This window comes from Syngnathus scovelli, chromosome 8, assembly GCF_024217435.2.
Source record: "Syngnathus scovelli strain Florida chromosome 8, RoL_Ssco_1.2, whole genome shotgun sequence".
NCBI lineage: Eukaryota > Metazoa > Chordata > Actinopteri > Syngnathiformes > Syngnathidae > Syngnathus > Syngnathus scovelli.
Window position 1 is genome coordinate 13,570,247 of NC_090854.1, and position 19,649 is coordinate 13,589,895.

At 42.4% G+C, this 19,649-nt stretch overlaps 2 protein-coding genes and 2 long non-coding RNA genes across 4 annotated transcripts in view; 2 read left to right on the forward strand and 2 right to left on the reverse strand.

Moving 5' to 3' along the window:
* Nucleotides 1-5,015, forward strand: part of kalrna (kalirin RhoGEF kinase a) — a 57,128-nt gene extending 52,113 nt beyond the window's left edge. Inside the window, exons 57-68 of the mRNA XM_049727426.2 lie at nt 366-531; nt 1,895-1,957; nt 2,129-2,156; nt 2,436-2,598; nt 2,673-2,794; nt 3,008-3,139; nt 3,217-3,378; nt 3,509-3,587; nt 3,670-3,721; nt 3,787-3,935; nt 4,076-4,214; nt 4,304-5,015. Of these exons, the coding sequence (XP_049583383.1) occupies nt 366-531; nt 1,895-1,957; nt 2,129-2,156; nt 2,436-2,598; nt 2,673-2,794; nt 3,008-3,139; nt 3,217-3,378; nt 3,509-3,587; nt 3,670-3,721; nt 3,787-3,935; nt 4,076-4,214; nt 4,304-4,861 (1,813 nt within the window). The 3' untranslated portion in view covers nt 4,862-5,015. The remainder of the gene's footprint in view (nt 1-365; nt 532-1,894; nt 1,958-2,128; nt 2,157-2,435; nt 2,599-2,672; nt 2,795-3,007; nt 3,140-3,216; nt 3,379-3,508; nt 3,588-3,669; nt 3,722-3,786; nt 3,936-4,075; nt 4,215-4,303) is intronic.
* Nucleotides 5,016-6,272: 1,257 nt separating this feature from the next.
* Nucleotides 6,273-7,116, reverse strand: LOC125973354 (uncharacterized). The gene is made up of 2 exons (XR_007483133.2): nt 6,692-7,116; nt 6,273-6,506 (listed from the first exon to the last, which is right to left on the reverse strand). It is a non-coding gene; the product is annotated as an uncharacterized lncRNA (long non-coding RNA).
* A 3,883-nt stretch (nt 7,117-10,999) lies between these two features.
* On the forward strand, nt 11,000-16,620 carry LOC125974168 (uncharacterized). Its single transcript, XR_007483391.1, has 5 exons — nt 11,000-11,128; nt 15,239-15,447; nt 15,555-15,980; nt 16,165-16,323; nt 16,476-16,620. It is a non-coding gene; the product is annotated as an uncharacterized lncRNA (long non-coding RNA).
* On the reverse strand, nt 13,522-19,428 carry si:ch211-67e16.11 (uncharacterized). Its single transcript, XM_049729085.2, has 8 exons — nt 18,594-19,428; nt 17,943-18,224; nt 16,621-16,851; nt 16,379-16,549; nt 16,175-16,306; nt 15,928-16,094; nt 15,546-15,818; nt 13,522-15,437 (listed from the first exon to the last, which is right to left on the reverse strand). The coding sequence occupies exons 1-8, from the start codon at nt 18,826-18,828 to the stop codon at nt 15,261-15,263; spliced, it is 1,668 nt and encodes a 555-aa protein (XP_049585042.1). The 5' UTR covers nt 18,829-19,428; the 3' UTR covers nt 13,522-15,260.
* Nucleotides 19,429-19,649: the final 221 nt, after the last annotated feature.

The window sequence follows — 19,649 nt, forward strand, 5'->3', positions numbered from 1 at the left end:
TTCATCTTGTCTCAGCAAGCTAACAAGGTTCCTTTGATTCCACCCACATGAGATATCCCTGGAAAGTCCTAGATGTCCTCTACTGAGCACACCAGGATGTTTTTTAGGGTCGCTCAAATGAGTCAAAAGAAAAATCAAATCAAGTGGACACAAATAGGCTGAGACTCGGGAGGATATCATATTTACCAAACATCATCTCCTACATATAATAATGCACACAGAATAATTTATGCATAAGTTTGCAAGCTGTTTTTGTATTTAAAAAAAAAACAAGTGATGTCGCCCACGCATTCAAAAAACCAGTTGGTCACGTCCGGGATTTTTTGCAACCTTCCATTGACATGTCTTGTTCCTGTACCGTACAGGAAGTCTCTGTCATGGAACACGCTCCGTGCTCGGAAGCGTGCCGAAGCCAAGGAGATCTCGGCGTTGGTGGTCAGAGGTCAGGAGAATGGCCTCCTGCGTAAGACAAAAGAAACCACACCCCCTCCCCCTCTGCTCGCCTCCCCTGTTGCCAGGGCGAAGGGCAAAGTGAGTAACGGCGACGTGTGCCTGTCGCCTGCCTGCCCCTCGCCAGACTATTCACAAAAAGTTAGGGATAGTTGGCTTTCGAGTGAAATTTCAACATTAAATTGTTGGTGGATTTTGGGGTAATGATGAATTTTCTACCGAAAGCAAAGTAACTTTTTGTGAGTAATTTAGTTTGATGCTAACACGTGTGTGCGTGTTTGTGTGCACATGTTTGTGGTGTGACGTGACCCCGACAATGACACAGCAAAGCTTTTCTCCCCAACCAACCCCAATTGCAATGGTTCTCAACTTGTTACCAGCATTAACTTACTAGCATGACAATTTTTTACTGAATAAAATGTATCAAGTAAGATAATCAAATAGAAACAGAGCTAGCTGACTTATTTAAGGGTGCGTTTGGAAATTCTCTCTGAGAAGTAAGAGATTGCTAGCAGTTGAGAACCACTCCCAATTATTTCCCAATTATATATTTTTATTTTCATTTTCCAATTTATTTCTATTTAAATTCACCAATTTTTCAAACAGATTTGACGCATGTAGTCAGAGTGCACCAAGAAGACAGATCCCGTGCACGGGCAATAAACTCCGCCTGAGGATGTGGTGCAGTCTGTTTGTAATTAATTGTTCTTTAAAGGTTAGCGAAATTTTGTTTAGTGAATATGAGGGTAAAACAAGCATCAGTTTATTGTGTTGCTTCTCAAAGTTGATCAGAAGTCCCAACGGCTAAAAAATGTGACTTTTTTTTGGGGGGGGGGTGTTTTACCAATTAAATATCTAGGGGAAAATACTCAACTGGATTTTACTTTATATTATTTTTTTCACATTGAATTCTTGGGGTTTAGCTTTCCTTTAAAAAAAAAAAAAAAAAAGTTCCTATGCTCTCATCTCATTTTATATTTCTATCACTGCGTGTGGCTGCTAGTCGTAACATTTTGTGATGATGATTCATTTTGGTTTGTGTACATTTATTTTTGGTCTAACACAAGAGTGAGTACAATAATGTGTGTTTGTTTTTAATGTAAAACATTGTCCAGTAGATTAACATCAAGTATTCATTTAAAGTGTTTAACCATGACACATGAAAACAATGATCCTTGTTGTAGCGCAAACTTTAAAAAGGGAAGTATCAACAAACCGATTCTCCTCCGCTGACGGACACAAAAACCAAAAGACTCAAACGAAGTCCTCTCAATCTTCCTCCTGTAATATTTTGTGGCACTGCTACTTGTTCTTTTCCACACTTTCTCGTGAGCTATAACTTTTAACAACCCCACTACCACCTTTTCCCTTTCCCTTGCTCTCCCACTGATTTCCATTATTGCATAATTCTTTTTTCCACCCCTTCGCCTGCTTCCTCTACCAGGAGGTTCACACGTCAGATGAATCAGACTGTGACGACGACCTTGACCCAAAAAGTGGCATGGAGGTACTTTAAATAAAACCATCGCTATACACAGCAAATATCTCCCAATGTTTTCTCATCAGAAAAATAATATTTTCTTGGTGTTTTGGCTAAAAGCTAAAAGATGTATATGATTTAATTGATTTAATATATGGTTCGGAAATTTCTCAAATTATATAAATGTCTGTTTTCCAGCTTCTCAACCCAAACTTCATCCAGGAAGGTAAGTAAACTAAGAAAATAAAATATTACAACAAATACTTGGTTCATAAATAATGTGAAAATTAGAGTTATGATTATTAATTTGTCCCATTACATATCATCCCTTTAAAGTAGCAGCCATCCATACCAACTTTTTAATTTTTGTAATTCCTACATCTCAAATTAAACATCAGTGGGCCGCAAATGGCCCAGGGGCCATAATTTGGACACTTTTTCTCAGCATTGACACAAAGCCTTGTTCTATGTTCTCTCTTTGACGTCATATGGTTGGTGTTCCTAGTGGCTCCAGAGTTCCTTGTGCCGCTCTCTGACGTGGTGTGTGCCTTCGGGGAGACGGTGGTTCTCTGCTGCAAAGTTTGTGGACGACCCAAACCTTCCATTACCTTGAAGGGCCCCGACCAGAACCCAGTGACCAGTAACAGTCGTTTCACCATCGACATCAGGTGCCGCTGACATTCTGGTCTCTCTCGCTTCTCCTGTCACATGTGCTGTTTTCTAATCCGTTTTCTATCCGCAGGGACACGGGTGACATCTTGTTAAAGATTTGTAACCTGATGCCACAGGACACCGGCATCTACACTTGTGTGGCTGTTAATGATCATGGGTCAGCCTCCTCATCTGCCTCCATCAAAGTTCAAGGTAAATGCACTCATGATCAAGACCAGCAAGGCCTTCGGTGCTGGCTTAAATAATTTCAGAAGCAGAAATTTCTCCTCTTCACTTGTCTTCATTTATTCCCAACAGTCAGTTTTTATCAGTCCGTAGTGTTTGTTTTATCTGCAATCCTTCCACTAGCTTTTTTTTTTGCACACTTCAGTGATGTCACCAAGGTAAATTTGTATTGCCGTGTAGGTATTCCAGCAGCTCCTGGCAGACCAGTGGCTCAAGAAGCCAGCAGTACAGCCGTGATGCTCCACTGGCCACCTCCGGCCTCCTCTGCTCACTGTGCAGTCAGCAGCTACACAGTGGAGTACCGTCAGGAAGGTACGGCATTTTTTTTGAGGGCTTGTGATGTCAAATGATTTTGAGATGTCCAGGTTGACGCCTCCTCCTCCGTCCAGACTCGCTGGTGTGGCAGCAGGTGTCCAGCAGCACGGAGGAGTGTCTTCAAATCGACACCCTCATCCCTGGTGGTCACTACCAGTTCAGAGTGCGAGCGTCCAATCGCTGGGGGCTCGGTCCGCCGTCAGAGCCCTCCAATATGGTTTCACTGTGCAGCAGTAGTAAGAACACAATACACACACATACACAAAAACAAAAAAAGGAATGTCTGTCATGTAATGAATCTTCATCTGTTCCCCGGAGCTTGGACTTTTCACTGAATAAAAAAATATTCTTCTTTTATTTTTTTAGACTCTGCGTATGAAGGAACAGGAATCCAGTGGAAAGAAAACTTTGAATCGACATTCTCTGAGATTTGTGAGATTGGAAGGTAAAATAGGCACAGAATTGAAATATTAACATTTCAACTTAAACATGTGAACCATTTATTTTCCTTTGGCTGTTTTTACCAGGGGACGTTTCTCTGTAGTGCGAAAATGTCTCAACAAATCCACAAAGAAAGAGGTGAGATGATTTAACAATAAAGGAAAGCAACAATCTCGATTAATTATACACTGTGTCACCTGCAGGTGGCGGTGAAGTTTGTGAGCAAGAAAATGCAGAAGAAGGAGCAGGCGGCTCATGAAGCCGACATTCTCCGACATGTACAGAACCACCAGCTGGTGGCACTGTTGGACACCTACGAGTCTCCTACGTCAGTGATGCTGATCCTGGAGCTGTAAGTGATCAAACTTCTACTAGCTGACAAAGAAGTTTTTCATAAATTGTGGGAGAATACAAAGATGTAGAACATTGCATGTGAAAAAGAACAAAAGTGCCAAATGATGTTTCGTACCAATATTTGTATGTGGTTGTCAGGCTGGAAGATGGCCGTCTCCTTGACTACCTGGTGGCTCATGATGAGTTGATGGAGGAAAAAGTGGCCTTCTTCATCCGAGAAATCCTGGAAGCCCTGCAGCATCTTCACATGTGCCGAGTTGCACACCTGGACCTGAAGGTGAGATTTGACAAAGGAAAGCCAATTTCAGATTGCTCGTGCTCGAACACGAGCCTGAGCTTTGGGATTTTGTTCCTTTTCTCTCCAAGCCTGAGAACATCATGGTGGAGCTTCACTCTCCCACCCCACGCATCAAAATTATTGACCTCGGGGATGCCGTGCAGCTGTCGGCGCAGCGCCGCTACGTCCACCTGTTGCTAGGAAACCCGGAATTCGCTGCACCTGAGCTCATTTGTGGCACTCCGGTCTCTGTGACCACCGATGTGTGGAGCGTTGGTGTCCTGGCTTACGTTATACTCAGCGGCGTGTCGCCCTTTCTGGACGAATCTCCCGAGGAAACCTGCGTCAACATTTGCCGCCTTGACTTCTGCTTCCCCGATGATTACTTCAAGGACGTGAGCCAGGCAGCGAGGGATTTCGTATCGTCTGTGCTCCTGCAGGATCCGAGGAAGAGGCCAAACGTTACTTCCTGTTTGCAGCACCCTTGGGTTGGGCGCGGAGGCGCTCACGGCGGGGAGTACTCCAAAACACCTCTGGACACGACACGATTGGCCACGTTCATTGATCGGAGAAGACAACTTCATGATGTTCGTCCAATCACCAACATCAAGGGACTGGTCAGTAACAGTATGGGGAACTCACTGTGACAAAGATGGGACACTTGGTAGCAAGACCTGCCACAAGATCGGAAATATATTTTCTGGATTAACTATCAGATGTATTTATTCACACATGGGAGCTGAAATCATCAATGTGTCCGGTATTATCGGTCCTTCTGACACCTTAGAAGCAGATCAGGTATTATCAGTCCTTCTGACACCTTAGAAGCAGATTTTGCAAATTTTGTCATCTAAGCTTTTTTCTGTTGTGTTGTTACTTTGACTCAATCTTGACTCTGGTACTCAAGCTGCCTGGAACCCAAAGATACTTCTTTCGTTTTAGACACACTGTGAATGCTCTTGTTCCCCTATGGACCTGCTAAATGACTTCAGCTAGAGACAAATTTTGTAGTCTTGTGAAAGTTGTGACCAGAGAAATTGTCTTTACTCAAGGACCACGGGGAACTGGAAATCATTGTGTCCTTTAAGTTACCTTGAGACAACCTGTGATGTACCCTTAAGTACACTTGGCTGAAACTTGGATAAGCACTGAGATGACTAAGGTGGTCTTCTGACCAGTTGGATTTTCCCAATATGAGGTGAATGGACGTTAATGAGGAGCTAATCTTCCTTTTAGGTTGTTAAACTCGACGGGTTATTTCATCAGAAGACAACTTGCGGTTGCTCAGGAACACTCGGTAAGATATTTGAATCAGGAAATTATTTTTGTGTTTAAGCCCGACCAGTTATTTCATGTTATAATAACGTGCTTTTGCTCAGTCAAGAACATTCAGACAGAACTTGGATTGATGTCCTTCCTGGGTCTTCAAACCAGAGGAAGAATCTCTTAAGGTAAATGTTGTCACTCAAGGACAAAATGGAGACAGATGACCCGAGGCATCCTCACATATATTTTACCGAAGGACAACTTAATGTTGCTCAGGGTCACTCCACCGATGTTTAAATCACAACCCTTGTGGAATCCAATCTGACAATGAAAGCCAAGGCTTCATCGTGAATTATAGTGCTAGCGTAACACAGCCGCTCTCAGCTAATCATGATTCCCATTTCGTAAGCTTTAGTGACACAAACATAAGCTTTCGCGTCTAAGCAGGGACTTAAGCTTCACTTAAGAAATATGGTGCAACCCACAGAAATTCACTATCGATTTCTATAATTGTGAAAAATTTGACTTTTTTTTGTCAAAGCTTGACCGAGACGGTCAGTGACCAGCCCACAACAACAAAGAATGTAGTATTAAGCCTTATCCGTTCATGAAATCAAATCTGAACAACAAAATATTTTTGCTTGTCATGTTCTGACCCTGATAGAATTTGAAATGCTTACAACTTTGTGCTCGATCAACAATTCCACCATTATTTTTTTTCCAACTCATCTATTATTGACTTAGTTTAGCTGTTGGTTTATGATGGACTGAATACACTCACTCAACACTGAATGTTGTTTTCTATGGTATAATGTATGTAAACTCATATTGATATCGTGGTTAGAGTCAGATTTTTCATCATGATGTTGACACATCCAGAATCATATAACATGAGTGGTTCAAAAAAAAAAATGCTTCACAACAACAGACTGAATTAAGCTTCACACGTCCATCACGGGATTAACTGGACCTGTCACCACATGCAGGTTGAGGGATTCCTTGTTTGTCCTGGACCACATGTGAACACTGGAACACAACCACGGAGACTTACTTTAGCTTTCATGCTCAATGTTTACAACATAATGTGTGGTGTCGTATGTAGAATGTAGAATCCGGGGCACCGTGCATGTCAAATCACAGACGCTGTTTGAAAAATCGGAATCTAGCACATGTGGAAAATGACTTTGTGCTTTTTTTTAATTTTTATTTACCAGCATCCATAAAGCTTGTATTTAACACCTGAATGTAATTCCATTGGTAATTTAGTCCGAGCTGGCCACCCTTGCAATGCCCAATTCAGAATGATCCCGGGATTGACTAGTGATCCTTCCGAGGTGTACGTAGTCCGCCTTTATCCCCATGTCAACAACCTAGAACAGGATATACGAGTATCTAGAAGCATTTTATACACAATTGTAAGCATTTACTTTGAAGCAGAGGGTGCCTTTGATGGCTTTAAACAATTATTTGCATTTTTTAGTATCAAAGTTCTAAAGAGTTATTAGACTACCACAAGGTCGCGGCAGTAAAACTCCGCATCCCTTCTCATCAAAAAAAAAAAAAATGCTGATCTGAGCTGTATATTCTGATGTTCACGCAAAATGCTGTTCATCACATTGCTGAATAAAGCGACCCACGCCTGTGCATCTTTAACCAACCATCAAACTGCTGGTTTGTTACTCTTTACTAATAAAAGCCTTTTTATTTATATTTAATTCTGTGCCTGAGGTGATTTTTGAATATGGCTTGACAGCAGGTCACTTGGCTTTTACTGTTCGATCTACAGATGGCAGCACATACTTAGAGTCCAGAATCGCAACCTGTTTTCACCCCTGTTGTTTATGTAAGTATGTACTACACGCTTTTGATGTATTGTGTCAGTATAGTTTTTTTATTGACAACTTTACAGTTAAACAAATTTCATACTAATTGTTTTTGTAATTTTTTTACAGCCTGCCAATCCAACATGTTGATCACACAAGAATTGTAGGCTGAAGCTCATTTAAAGTATTTCCATATTACGAATAATTTTAAAATGTCATTTCAAGGTCTTTGTGTAATTACAAATTTTGAGAAATTACATAGGTGGCATGTCTCAATGAAGATTTACAGCTGCTGGACTCAGACTGTTGTATTAGGGTTTGTATGGGACTCTTGACCCCTTGGTGAGCTGTCACCTTATTGTGGTGGAGGGCTTTTCCTGAAGAAGCAAAGCCTGGGGCCTCTGAGTTGGGGTCTCCTATGTCTGGGATTGAAGTCACTGAGGTAGTCCTGGGTGGCAAGGCTATGGTTGATGAGGTCCACCCGTAGTTTCTCAAGGCTCCAGACGTGTGGGGCAGTCGGGGACATTGTCCCTGGATTGGCAGACCTGGGTGGTGGTCCCCCTTTTCAAGACGGGGAACTGGAAGGCTTGTCCTTACTCCAGAGGAATCACACTCCTCAGCCTCCCTGGTAATGTCCCTTCAGGGGTGCTGGAGAGGAAGGTCCGTCGAGAGATCGCATAGTGGTTTTCGTCCCGGCTTTGCAACAGTGGACCAGTGCTAGACCCTCAGCAGGGTCCTTGAGGGTGCATGGGAGTTTGCCCAACCAGTCTACATGTGTTTTGTGGACTTGGGGAAGGTGTTCAACTGGGTCCCTTAGGGAGTTCTGCTAGGGGTGCTTCGGGAGTATGGGGTACCGAAACCCTTCATAAGGGCAGTTCGGTCCCTGTGTCAGAGTTTGGTCCCCGTTTCCGGCAGTAAGTCGGATTTGTTTCCGGTTAGGGCTGGATTCCGCCAAGTCTGCCCTTTGTCACCGTGCGTTTGCCTTTTGGAGAGACATGAAAGCGTAAGCCAGTGTGACGAGGAGGAGGAGGCGGCGGTCCGCTTTGTTTCGCAAGGACTGGAAGTCGGAGCGTTTTTTGGAAAGTCGCCGCTCCTGCCACTCATGCTTAGATGCCTTTTGCTGGCATGCACACACCGCTACAACGGCCGTTTTGTCCGTCAGGCCCTGACCCCCTCCTTTGTAGCCCAAAATGCCAATGAGTCGAAAATACCCCCTGCAGAAGAACGTTAAAGAAGCACGCAAATGCAAGTCTTTCGTCAACACCCCCCCACACACACACACAGACTATTTTGCTGTTCTCTTTCCTCCTCCACCTCCCTTTCCTCTCGTCATCTGTTTATTTATTCATTTTATTCATTTCATTCCAGTTGCGCCTCTATTACGGTAGTGAATGAGAATATGTGTGCGTCACTGCCGTCTGATGCCATGATCTTTCATAGGTTTCATTTTCAAGAATATTTTAAATAATCTAGCAGGATGTATTTTTTTTGCCTTTTTTTAAAAAATTATTTCCAGCACAGAGTTACCAAAATTACTACCTCAATCAGCTAACACCAGCTGCAATCTTTTCTTTTTATTAAGACCTTAATTTTCAAAGACATGCGGACACACATACACACACACATCTGGCGTCTGGACGCAATGCATTATTGAGGAACCTTTTACTATGACTTATTCACAGTACAACTGAAGCTGCGTGCGGAAAGAGCAGACGGCTATAAAGGCAAGTAGAGATGACACTGACTCATGAATCCAAGAAGTGGAAGGTCACAGGGAAGTGATGAAGACATAATAAGTCGTCATTTCTCTCTGATGTGATTGTGACAAGATCAGGTGTTGCTTCAAAAACATTCAGGATCAAGATATAATAAATGATTAGAAGCACAGTACGAATAATTCGTTTAATAACATTCCCTGAAGTGTGTCTGTTATGTGGTCCCAAACAGACACGATGACAAGCAAGGGGGTGATGACGCGGATGAAACCACTGCCTGTCTGTCAGCTGGGAGGATCTCTTGTTAGCTCTTGAGCTAGTTGGTGGCTAGCACTGCTTAATTATGGCATGGAAAGCTACGCATCAACCAGGTGAGATATATTCAGATATATATTGGTGGCTCAAGCAGGGATGCAGGGATGTGAAGATTTAAGACACGCCCACAGAATTTGAGAGCAGAGACAGTGACTTGATTTTTCACAGTTTTGAAGCCTGAAATTGTCAGGGTTCTTTACAACACACTTGTGATGTGTCAAATTTACAACACACAATTACGTTAAAGATTTGACGCTTTTTTTTTTTTTCTTGAAAATGTTTGTTGAACTTTTGGATCTTTTGACTTGCCACTGTATTGCATTGAATCGCGCTCACACACTGACCTGACATGCTGCCACTTCCCAAGCCTGCTGCGTCTTTAAGGTGCTTTTGGTGCTTTTGTCGACATTCATCTGGCTGTTTACCATATCAAGGGCCAGTGAATGTGTCAGCCTTTGGGGAGGCTTTTTCCCATCGATGCATGCAAGCACGCGCAAAAACACACACACAAACTTTACCACCAGTGCACCATCATTCTTCACTGGCTAAAAATCAATTCCTTTTCTCGTTATTTAAAAAAAAAAAAGATCACAACAGAGAACTTCCTTTTAAGATCTTAAACATAATATTTCTTCAAATACGAATTTTAATCTGAAGTTTTCAAAGAGTGCACATCAAGGCTTTTTGTGATGTCTACCTATCTCCAAGGGGACCCCCAATACCTTTTGGGGTGATTATTAGTGTTACGAAGAAGGATCGCAAGAGGAGGGAGAGTCTTCCGCAGTTCGTATGTCTTGCCACATTGTAATCACACCGTTGAAACAACAACTACTGTACAGAAAACTTCCGGAATGCTTAAGACTTGTGTGTTTGTGTGCGTGCGTGTGAAGCAAGACGTGAATTAAAAGTGCAACGATGCACACGTGTCAAAACTATGTGACGGACGGAAAAATCAGGACATGTGACCCGGCCAACATGCATTATGTAGTGCACTAGGATGGACTGAGCCATGCAACATTCATGTATGTCTATACAGTATATACCGTGTGTAAGTGTGTTTCGCCAACTGTCAGAATTTACAAAAACACACAGGCCTCAGTAGAAAGTTTAATTCACAGTTATAGTGATAAACATGGATGATGATATCGTGAACTGCTTCCCAAGTGCAATATGATGAGAATAATGGCCCTTAATTGATGGTAAAACCTTGATAATAGCCAAAGAAGTGAAAATTCAACTTAACGTGACCACGGGGACCTTTTGCAGTTCAATAAGAGCAAATTTGTCGGTGTATTTAATGCGGTACAAAGCCGATGGGATGAAAGCAAGACAATGTTTTTGTTGGACACGAAGATGGATTAATACTCAGAGCCAACAAAAGAGACGATAGATGAAATGATGAGAATGAGATGAGGATATATTCCATAGAGCTACCATGTACCAATGTTGACACTTAATCCAAGTTAGCTCAAGCATAACCACTATAAAAAATGAGTATGGTTCTTCTTCTGACCGAAGAATAACCCCTGAACGTTTAAGAAAGTCTTTACCTGCATGTCAAAGACAAAGAGCTTTATTTTTATACCCAGCCTAAGTCTAGCACAAAGCACGCTCTAACTGTTTCCCAGCCAAAAGAGGCCGTTCCTCTCATTCTCTTTAAATTCAAAGAAGGAGAGGTGCACGGTCAACATAGCAGAAGCAGAAAGTGACTCGCTGGAGTAGTCTTGCTGAAACCGTCACTGACAACCAAACAAAAACAATTCTAATTTCCAGACAGATTCAACAACTGGTGCAGGTAATATTCCACATTGATGGTTAATTCTATTAAATCTTATTAGTGGATTTTGGAGAAAGGGATGTCATCATAACATCTAATCATTCACGAGGCCAATTTGCTAGCTAAATCCTTCAATGGCAGCAACAGATGGACTCTTGTCTTTGGATCAAGGCTCTATCCATTTCTGGTATTGGATGGAGGGAGCGCTTTGTGTGTTCCTGCTATCTGTCTGTTGATAAAATCCAGCCTTGTACTGTCCACAGAATTCAGTCCTACACCTAATAAGAATGTCTAAAAATGTATTTTGACACACCTTTGAGAGCCTGTGAATAGGTTTTTATATACATTCGATGTGCACATGGTGTGCATGGTATACATTTTTGTGTCGTTTAGTATAGTACAAAAAAAAAAAAAAAAAAAAAACATCAGCATGAATGGATGAAACACAGAGCCGCAGAGGTCTGCAGTCTCGGTGGGGGAGACATATTTCTACCTGTGACCCAGGTTTTCTATAAAATATTGAGTTTGGACATCCAAAGATAGCCTTGCCGTCATGCAAGTAGAGCGGCGACTGAAGGCATCTTAAAGTGACATTCGGCCTTTTAGAAAATGTAAAAACGCCCTCTGCGTGTGCGTGCGTGCGTGCATGTTTGCGTGCATGAGTGACATCTTTGACTGAGTGTGCTTGCCGATTAGTCTACAGATCAAAACTTATCTTTTGTGTGTTTGTTTTTGCATGTGTACCCTAAAATCCGCTGGTGTCTTTTTCAGGCCCAGAGGCGCACACGCGCACACACACACTCGCACACACACAGATGAAGAGCCACTTTAACTGCTGAGGCGTACGGTGTCCTTTGATATAAGAGATGAGTAGGAAGTCTTCCCTTCTCACACGCAGGAGACACACACAAAAGTTATTTTTTGTGATAAACTAGTGACAGGAACTTTATACCCATGTTCAATCGGTATTCTCTTTAAAATAAAGTACGGGTAATTGTGCAGTGTAGTGTTGCAAAATACAGAGGTCAAAAAAGGTCATGGAAAGGAGATGCCCTAAATGTTTTTATCTATATGTTCCCAAGATACTTGTAAGCATTAATGCTAATTAAATGTCTCCTGTAATTCTGTGCCTGTTGACAAGCTGTTTGCCTCCCCCATTCTCTAGCGTCATCCATTTCAAAACTTGTGCCTCTCTTTCACTCCGTCTGGTAGGTCAGACAGTAGCAGACTTGTGTTTTTATTAATTCATAGTAAAGTCGCTTCACGTCTGCGTGAGCATTTTAGATGGCGCAAGGTTGTTTTTTTTTAAAGCATCTTCGCTTTTGCTTGCTCTTCTTTCTCTTCACTATTTATTTCTTTGTGATCATAACACAGTAAGATACTGAAAAAAAATGAACACCTTAATTCAAAAACGGGGCAACAGATGTGTAAATTATGGGGTCAGTAGTAGTTGAGCCTACACACAAGTACAAAATTAGGAATAATATGAATTTGTGTCAAATGAAAGTAAAATAAAAATAAAAAATCGAACCACTCTGGGTGCTGCTGTTTTGGTTAGCAAAGGTGGACTCATGGACTCAGCAGTTAATGTTCATGTATGAGCATCTAGTGTTTATTATCTCAGTTCATCGATGTTATGAGCTGAGATAATAAACACTAAATTTGCATTTCCTTATAATAACTATACATACCACAAGTAGCAATTTATTAGAACAAGACTTTTTCTACAAACAAACTCAAAGTTGAGGTTCGAATGTTGGCTTGGCCACACCTGCAATTGAGGAATGTTGAGTATTTGAAGAAATATAGTCATCATAATTTAAAATGGAATTATTTGTTTGTTCCAAAACAAACCTCATCGCAAATCGCATCCATATCTAAAATCAAAGATGATTTTCTTAGCTAAGCAAGCTCCCTGCTCCCTAAATTGTGCCTTAACTTGACCCGCAATGTTTGGTACCATTGTGTCAAAAAGTCAAGCCGCTCATTATTCGCTGAGCTGGTTGCGATACTGAGCTTGTTTTGGTAAAAACATCCTGGATGGGCAGTGAGTGGCGGTGTCAAAGGTTAGTGTTTGGAGTAAAACTATATGAGCGGCCTGAGGGCAACTTTGACAGAGACAGATGGTGCGTCGCTGTGAGAACAGTATCTCAAAGGGACACTCACAGAAAAACACAAACAGCCACATGCTGCGTTTCGCTTGTGGTATTAGATTGACGCAATGCACTGGATCGATAATCAATTCTATTTCAATTAGGCTATCTAAGTTACTAGTAAGTTTTGACTTACCGTACAATCGATGTACATGACCATCAGACAATCAGGACTATTTGCACATCCATGTTGGAATTGTGACCAGTCAGGATAATTAAAGAGTAGAGTTCCCAATAAATTCCAGCATCCAATCATGATCACGTTTCTATAAGAGCTTTATTGACTAGATTCTGTGAAATACTGCATGCCACTAGAAACATTTCTTCTTAATTGTCATTTTATAATCTGTACACAAAACTTGTGATTTGAACACACAGCTACTTTTTGGATACAATCTTGGTGGTTGGTCCAGTCTGTCAATCCAAACATTTGGGAATGTTTTCCTCAGTTTCTGTCTTGAACATTATGTGAACAAACATCAATGCAAAACAACAACAACAAAAATCAGAGACGCACCTTTTAATCAGTTAAATAAGATGAAGAAAAGAAAATTCCATTGAGACGCCAGAATCCTTTCCAAAGGATGGTTATATAAGAAGAATTTTCATTTCTTATAAACGTGTCACATCACTTTTGTCTATGTAGTGTACGTTGTTAGATGGAGGTTGACGAAAATAGAGGAGGTCAAGTCAGGGACAGGACAAAAACAATTAAAAAGTAGACAACACATTATCAGTCATGAGTTCTTGCCAGAGTGTGTGATTCACCATTCACACACACACACACACACACAGACACACTCGCACACATGTATGCACACAGGAGTGGTGCCCTTATTAAAAAGCCATGGCCAGCCGGTGTAGCAGTGAGGGCAGTCTCAGTGCTTCATCTTTTAATCATGATCATCGCAGGCCAATCTCAGCTTCTCCTTCCGTGTCCTTAGCGTCCCTTGCTCTTCTTGCTTTATTCGGGGCACAGAAAAACATCTCTATGTTTTCAAATCTGATATCATTCTGGGATGTTAAGATATGCAAATGATGTTTTATTTTTCTCTCATCGTTGGTTTTTTTTCTAATAGGGGGGTCTGGAGAAAAATTCATCCAACCATTTACAGATTTTCAATTTCTATTTTTATCTGTGGGTGAGCTGGAGCCTATCCTAGCTCTTTTTTTTTTTTCCGGGTTACATCGATGTGCGTAGGGAATTCCCCAGTTGCCACAGTTTTTTGTAATAGAGGTCTTCCAGCATCCGTCTCAAAATACAAACAACTATTTGTGCAAACATGGTGTCATATTATAAGTATATATACTTTATTTATTATACTACTACCATACTAAACTATATTTTTATCCACTACAAATAGTAGATATAACTGTTTTGAGAGTTAAATTATTACCAAAATAACAATAACAATTATTAGCAAAATAACAATGAGCAGCCAATTAAGTTAAAGGATAAGTGGATAAATTAATTTGAAAATAGAAAGGACGATAGGTTGATAATGAGTGAGAAGTGAGTGGTGGATGAAAAGAGGAAGCAAAGAAATGACCAAAAAAAACTCCTATGCTGACCAAAGTAGGAGACAAGTTGTGAAATGTTGAACTAACACACACACACTTTGACCCAAGTGTGTCCTTTTGCTGAACCTCCACACACATATCAACACAAATGGTGTTCAGGTTCAGGACACCCCCTTGGGATGAGCTGTCATCATCATGGTTGCAGTCCAGGTTCAGCGTTAGGGCAGAAAACACACTTATGCACGCACACAAACCCACACACACACTATACATACATACACGGACACACAAACACACATCAAACACAAGCACTTTGCATCTACTGTCCATCTACACATGCATGTGATAAACTCTAACATGTATTTTCTGTGTGTGTGAGGTCTCTCTTTCTCTCTCTCTCTTTCTCTCTCTCTCTCTCTCGCTGTTTCGCTTTCTCTCGCTCTCACTCTGTCAGTCTCTTAGGGTTCCCCCCTTTCTTAGTTGATCCCCCTGTACTTTCTGTGCCAGAGCGCGGTTGGCAGGTTCTGGCATCCCTGGTACCACCGCCGCATCTCGCTATCCGTTAGCGGAGGTGTGGCGTTGCATGGAGCTCCTGCCAGGGTGATGTTCAGAAGGTTGGCCCACCGGTCCAACAGGTGGGAAGCCCCCGCACTCTGCAATCAGGTTGTTACAGGTTTTTTATTTTCAGAAAAATTGTTGTCAACGGGCTTGATATTGATTGAATTTCATGAGCTCTTGGAACTTCTAATTCATTAAAATACCTTCTCCAGGTAATCCAGCAAGCAGGTTGAGGGACCAATATGACCCCAGCTGCTGTCCTCCCAGCTCATAGCCACCCTGTGGTTCTGGTAGTTTTGGTTCAACAATTTTTGATTCTGGATCAAAACCACATTGAGATGTTTCTGGGAGCCTCTCAGCCTTTTGGAAAGAACGCCGCTGTAGCTCTGATCCACGAACAACAAAACACGAGTTGCCCTGCAGCCGGCCAGGTCAGTCAACAGCTCGTTGACTGAGTAGCGCTCCTTCAGATCAGCCTGGAAGTAGAAACAATCAACTAAACAGGTAAGGCTCCTCTCTAGTTCCTCTATGTTCTGCCTCAGTCTGATCAACAACACTATCTGGCTGTGTCTCCCTCCATCTTACAATGCCGTTGAGGTTGGCGTCCCATAGGAGCATGGTCCCATCACTGCGCGTGGGTGAGTTCAGATAAAGCACTAGTGAGTCGGCGCAGTGTTGTTTCCTGCAGACATAGGACACGTGGTTACGGATCACCGCTTTCTCCGTGGCTGAGTAGGCACCCTCCAGGTCCTCTGCAGCGGAAGAACATGGACAAAGAAGTTACCTGCACTGTTCCATTTATAATTGCAATATCATCTTTAGGAAGTCCTACCTGGAATGTGCCCACTGCTAGCAAAGAAGGTCTTGATGTGATCTTTGTGAAAACCATTCATTCGCAACATTCTGTAGAACCTCTGAAGATTCTGCACGTGTCGCTGGAACGTCATTTGTTGCCGCCAGCCACCTGACGCAAACAAACTGGTAAGCCAATAACGCTATTGGACATTGAGGCTGAAAGCTGTGGTCTGCATTCTACCAGAGATAAGCACGGCATGGTCGCAAGTCTGGTAAAGGCGGCAGGAGAGGTGAGTGGCCAGTGGTTGCTGGTGACAGCGTCTGGTGTTTTTGTTTAGCTCACAGCTCGAGATGGGCAAACTCGGGGATCCAATGGGCACCAATTGAGGACACCTGGAAAAGTCTGTGTGATCTGCACAAGCAAAATGAGGTTATGGAAATTCAACATGATCAACATGTCCTCACATCAGGTTTGAAACTGACCTACACATTTGAGTCTCTGGGTCCGGTTGCTGTCTCCGACTCTGACCACCAAAGGAAGGAAGTGGACCTCACAGAGCCGTCCACTGACTGGACTACTAAAGGTATCTTTGCGTGAAGCTCCGCCCACCAGCCAGCCGTGCCCATGTCCCATAAGCCTCTCGGGCCCGGCTTGCCGACGCTTCAGCTGGTTCTGACAGCGACCTTTCAAGGCCTGAGTCAAACACTCTTCTCCTGAAGATGCAATAGATGCAATGAATAGAGTTCACTCAAGACCAGGAAAAAAAACATTCCACTGGAGCCAAATATTTCCAAGATGCTGCTTTTTGGAGTTCTTTGCCCCAAAGACTTTTTGGAGACCTCTTCAGATTAAAAAGGTTTAAAGACGGCTCAACTTTAAAAAAAAAAAAAAATGCTATCCCAAATCTATCCTTAGAACTCATTTTGTGTGTGTGCGTGTATAAATAATTGACTGGTGAGGCACACAGGCCAAATTCACCTTAACATCTGGCTGCAACCTTTTTCACAGAGGGGGGTGAGCAATTTGCACTTTTACCACTGTTTCTTTTACTGGGTTTGTGAGGATCCGATACTCACTTCCCGTCCCCCCGGACTATTTTATTTTTTTGAAGCACTTTGTTCACTCACCCTGATGGCCTTTTATCTATCTCTCTTAAGCTGCGATGTGTTATTTTTCAAACCACCAAAAAGCACACGTTTGCATGTTGTCAGACCAACTTTTGATTTGCATGCTTCAAATGGACCAGATGATGATCACCTCCAGAATCTAATGAGAAAGCGCCATTCTGCCTCAGACCGTGGCCCAGTTGCAGGCCTTTGGTGTGAATACTAAAAAGACACAATATCCCAAGCGACATCCTTTTCCTCGCTTCCCATATGTTGTCATATTTATGAATGAAATACGATGACACCTCTGCGGAGCTCAGCATCTGTCTGCTTTTGCCTGCTCTAAATCCACTAAAATTGCTAAACTCCACTGAAATGACACCATCTGCGCCACATCTTAGACCTGCTTTTAGCTAGTCTAAAATCTAGTTCACCAAATTGCCAGATGTGCCGTGGGCGTGCCTAAATATGCCTATCGAGGCGTATAGCGTGCTGGGTGCAATCTACATTCTGTCAGCAAATTTTCAGTTTCTAATCAAGTCCAAAAATTAACTGCCCCTTGTATAATGAAATTAAAAAATAGCAAAACCACTCACATTTGAAAGTTCTGGCTTTGCTGGAGGTCTTCGCTTTACTCAATGCGATTGTAGTGTTTATTAAAAACTAAGTGCAGCTGAAACTCAATCAACCAGACTCACCCAGGTAAATGCCATCGAGGTGGGCACATCTCTTCTTTGTCACATTTAGGTCCACGTAGAAGAGAGCAACCGGGTGTCCAAAGTTCTCGCCAGGATTCGGGTCCAGCACCAGAACGGCGTCATGGCTCATGGAGGCAGGGAAAGCCGGAGGTTGGTACCTATGTCTGCTCTCCCTCCTGTTCACCAATGGGCCCATGCTAAAAGCACTCCGAAATTTGGAGCTGATCATCCCACTGGACGAGTAAGAGTCTGGGAGGATGGCAAGCACTTTGTCGGCGGCACCTGGGTCACAATATAAATCAATCATGTTCATCCATTTTCAATCCTCCTCCTCCTGAACACAGTCCCAACCAAAGTAATTTAACTATTCAACTCAGTTCCTATATATCTGTTAGGAATGTGAGATTGTGAAATATTTATTTACATTGTCGTTTGTGAGACTTTGCACTGTTTTCCAAACAATATCAGTAAATTCACGTTTATTAAGTGAACTTTCACCCAAAGATTATAGTGAATACATTTAAAAAAATGTGGAAGGAAACCCAAAACGAACCTTAATCCCCTTGAAATCATACTTTGAAACCTTAATGTCACACCCTATAACACTAGCTTGAGATCTCAATGTCAAAGGTGTGACTTTTGATGTGTCACCTGCAGTGGCGGGTTGCGGCTCGGAGGTGTAGACGGCCACGGCGGAGGGCGGCAGGTGGGCGAACCGCCGACACTCGGTTTCCGAGTGAGAGGAGGCACGCAGGCAGCGGTCCATCCGGTCCCACTCCAGGGACTGCAGGCCCGAGCGCACCCAGCGCTCCAGCTGCACCTGAGGCACGCCTTCCGCCATCAACGCTGCCAAGTGGAGGATGAAGATGAGGAGAGGATGTGTCATTGTCCCAGTCGCCTTCTTCTGGGTCTGTAATCCTTGAACTTTCTTCAGATCACTTTCTATTGTTGCTTTCCTCTTTATTTGTCGTCAGCACTTTCTCTCTATATCTAACTTTTAATTGGCTGTCCTTTTCCTTTGAAATAATGATTATTTTTAATCATCCGTTTTAAAACTTGTTTCTTGTCACAAATGAGCTTTTTTTCTTCCAGTGCAGGTTCCTGAGTTTTGCTATTGTCTTCCGAAATAAGATTCCGGCATCCCTTTTGCTCCACATATGTATGGCTTCTAGTTTCTTTTTTCCCTTCTGTAGATATAAAAATCAATTCAAATATTACTAATTCTAGATATTTGAAAATGTTCTAGTGATTTTAATTACTTTCCTCTAAGTCTTTTCCTTTATTCTTGTTTTCTTCTAGTAGTTGACGAGAAAATTGGGTTCCATATTCATCCCAGCTCAGGAAAAAAATGTATCCTCTTCTGTTATATTCCTGTCAGGTTCACAAGTTAAGAGATCATCCGGGAGGAGGAGAGTAAGATTTTACTTCTCCTCTTTTTGTGTCCTGTGCACTCTCACTTACTCTCGGTGAATAGACTGTAGAAGCTCTTCAGCCACCTCTCAGCAACCTCTCTCTCTCTCTCTCTCTCTCTCTCTCGCTCTCGCTCGCTCTCTCTCACTCTCTGCTTGGGAAAGAGAGAGAGGGGAGGTGATACGATAAAGAACGGGAAAAGGAATGGGTACAGGTGAGAGTTAAATCAGGGAAGAAAGGCAAGTGATAAGCTGACCATATTGGATGAAAGATGGAATAGAGAACGTGGAGGTTAAA

Excerpts from the sequence above, each read along its gene's own strand:
- si:ch211-67e16.11 (XM_049729085.2), bottom strand. The coding sequence starts at position 18,828 with ATGACACATCCTCTCCTCATCTTCATCCTCCACTTGGCAGCGTTGATG. Across the intron at positions 18,225-18,593 it reads GCCGCAACCCGCCACTGCAG|GTGCCGCCGACAAAGTGCTT; the intron begins GTGACACATCAA and ends ATTGTGACCCAG. Across the intron at positions 16,852-17,942 it reads CCTCGATGGCATTTACCTGG|GAGAAGAGTGTTTGACTCAG; the intron begins GTGAGTCTGGTT and ends TTGCATCTTCAG.